This window comes from Triticum urartu, chromosome 6A, assembly GCF_056163025.1.
Source record: "Triticum urartu cultivar PI428250 chromosome 6A, HENAU_Tu73, whole genome shotgun sequence".
Lineage (NCBI taxonomy): Eukaryota > Viridiplantae > Streptophyta > Magnoliopsida > Poales > Poaceae > Triticum > Triticum urartu.
The window spans coordinates 46,719,701-46,720,916 of NC_141878.1; the positions used below are offsets into that span (position 1 = coordinate 46,719,701).

General features: G+C 47.5%; 1 protein-coding gene across 1 annotated transcript; it reads right to left on the reverse strand.

Annotated features, from left to right (window-relative positions):
- Positions 1-225: 225 nt before the first annotated feature.
- Positions 226-906, reverse strand: LOC147963788 (uncharacterized). The gene has a single exon (XM_087529705.1). It carries the CDS (start codon positions 904-906, stop codon positions 226-228), a length of 681 nt encoding a protein of 226 aa, XP_087385831.1.
- Positions 907-1,216: the final 310 nt, after the last annotated feature.

Consider the following 1,216-nt stretch of genomic DNA (forward strand, 5'->3'; position numbering starts at 1 on the left):
CCGGCCATCTTCATCGAAAGCACGTGCCCACATATTCCTTTCGACAATGTTCCTATTGAGAAATTCAAGACCACCGGGGTCAAGTTTCTTGTGTCTGAGCAATGCATTGAACAATGTGGCAAACCGCTCGTTGGTGAAAGCGAGACAACAATCTTGAAGATCATCGGCCAACTCCTTGATACCACATGCCCTATAGAAGTTTGCACAGAAGTGCCTCATGCACCATCAATGGTGCAATTTTATATGTCTGGGAATGTCAACCACCACCGCATTTAGAATTCCTGGATGGCGATCCGATATGACACAAATTTCCCTTTCAGCCAGTAATACCCTTGTTCTCAATTGACGCAAGAACCACTCCCAGTTATCATTGTTCTCCACCTCAACCAAAGCGAAAGCCAAAGGCAACACCCAGTTGTTGGCATCACTTGCTATTGCAACCAACAAAGTGCCCTTGTATTGTCCAGTCAAGAACGTGCCATCAATGGCGATGACGGGCCGACAATGCTCAAATGCCCTCACGCATTGCTCAAAGGCCCAAAATGCACGGCCAAATACTTGGACGGTCCTCCTGTTATGAATCAATGTTTGGTGCCCATGAGGCTCAACCACGTGAACCATGCCTGGGTTTGTGGCGGCCATAGCTAACAACAACCTAGGGAGTCGGTTGTATGCTTCCTCACAATTGCCATACAACATCTTGAATGCGGCTTGCTTCGCCTTCCATGCCTTGCCGTACTTCACCTTGTAATGAAAGATGGCTTTCACAAGGTCAATGACACTCTTGATGCTCATTATTGGAAGTGTGGATATTTGGTTGGATAACTTGTAAGCAATGAACTCGGACGTGAGTTGTCTGTGTTGTTGGTACACAAGCTCGCCATCCGCATTCTTGTGCCGGCACATGTGAGTTGGTAGACAACTCACTATGCGCCAAGTGGGACCTCCTTTCCATGGCCTTGCACGCAAAATTTGACCATGTAACGCACATTGACGTCCGAGTTGGCCACTTTATGTGGACGGTAATGTGTAACCGAGTAGTTGTCGAGCCACATCTTCAATTCCAAGAAGGATTGAAACTCACAACCGGGATATATCCCGTTCTTGCCGTCTTCCAAATCACGGTGAGAACTTGGCCTGGCTCCAAGAGATATGCATTTGCCACCATCCACAATGGCTTCATCCGCGAGACTAAGATCCTTGAACAATGGTGTCT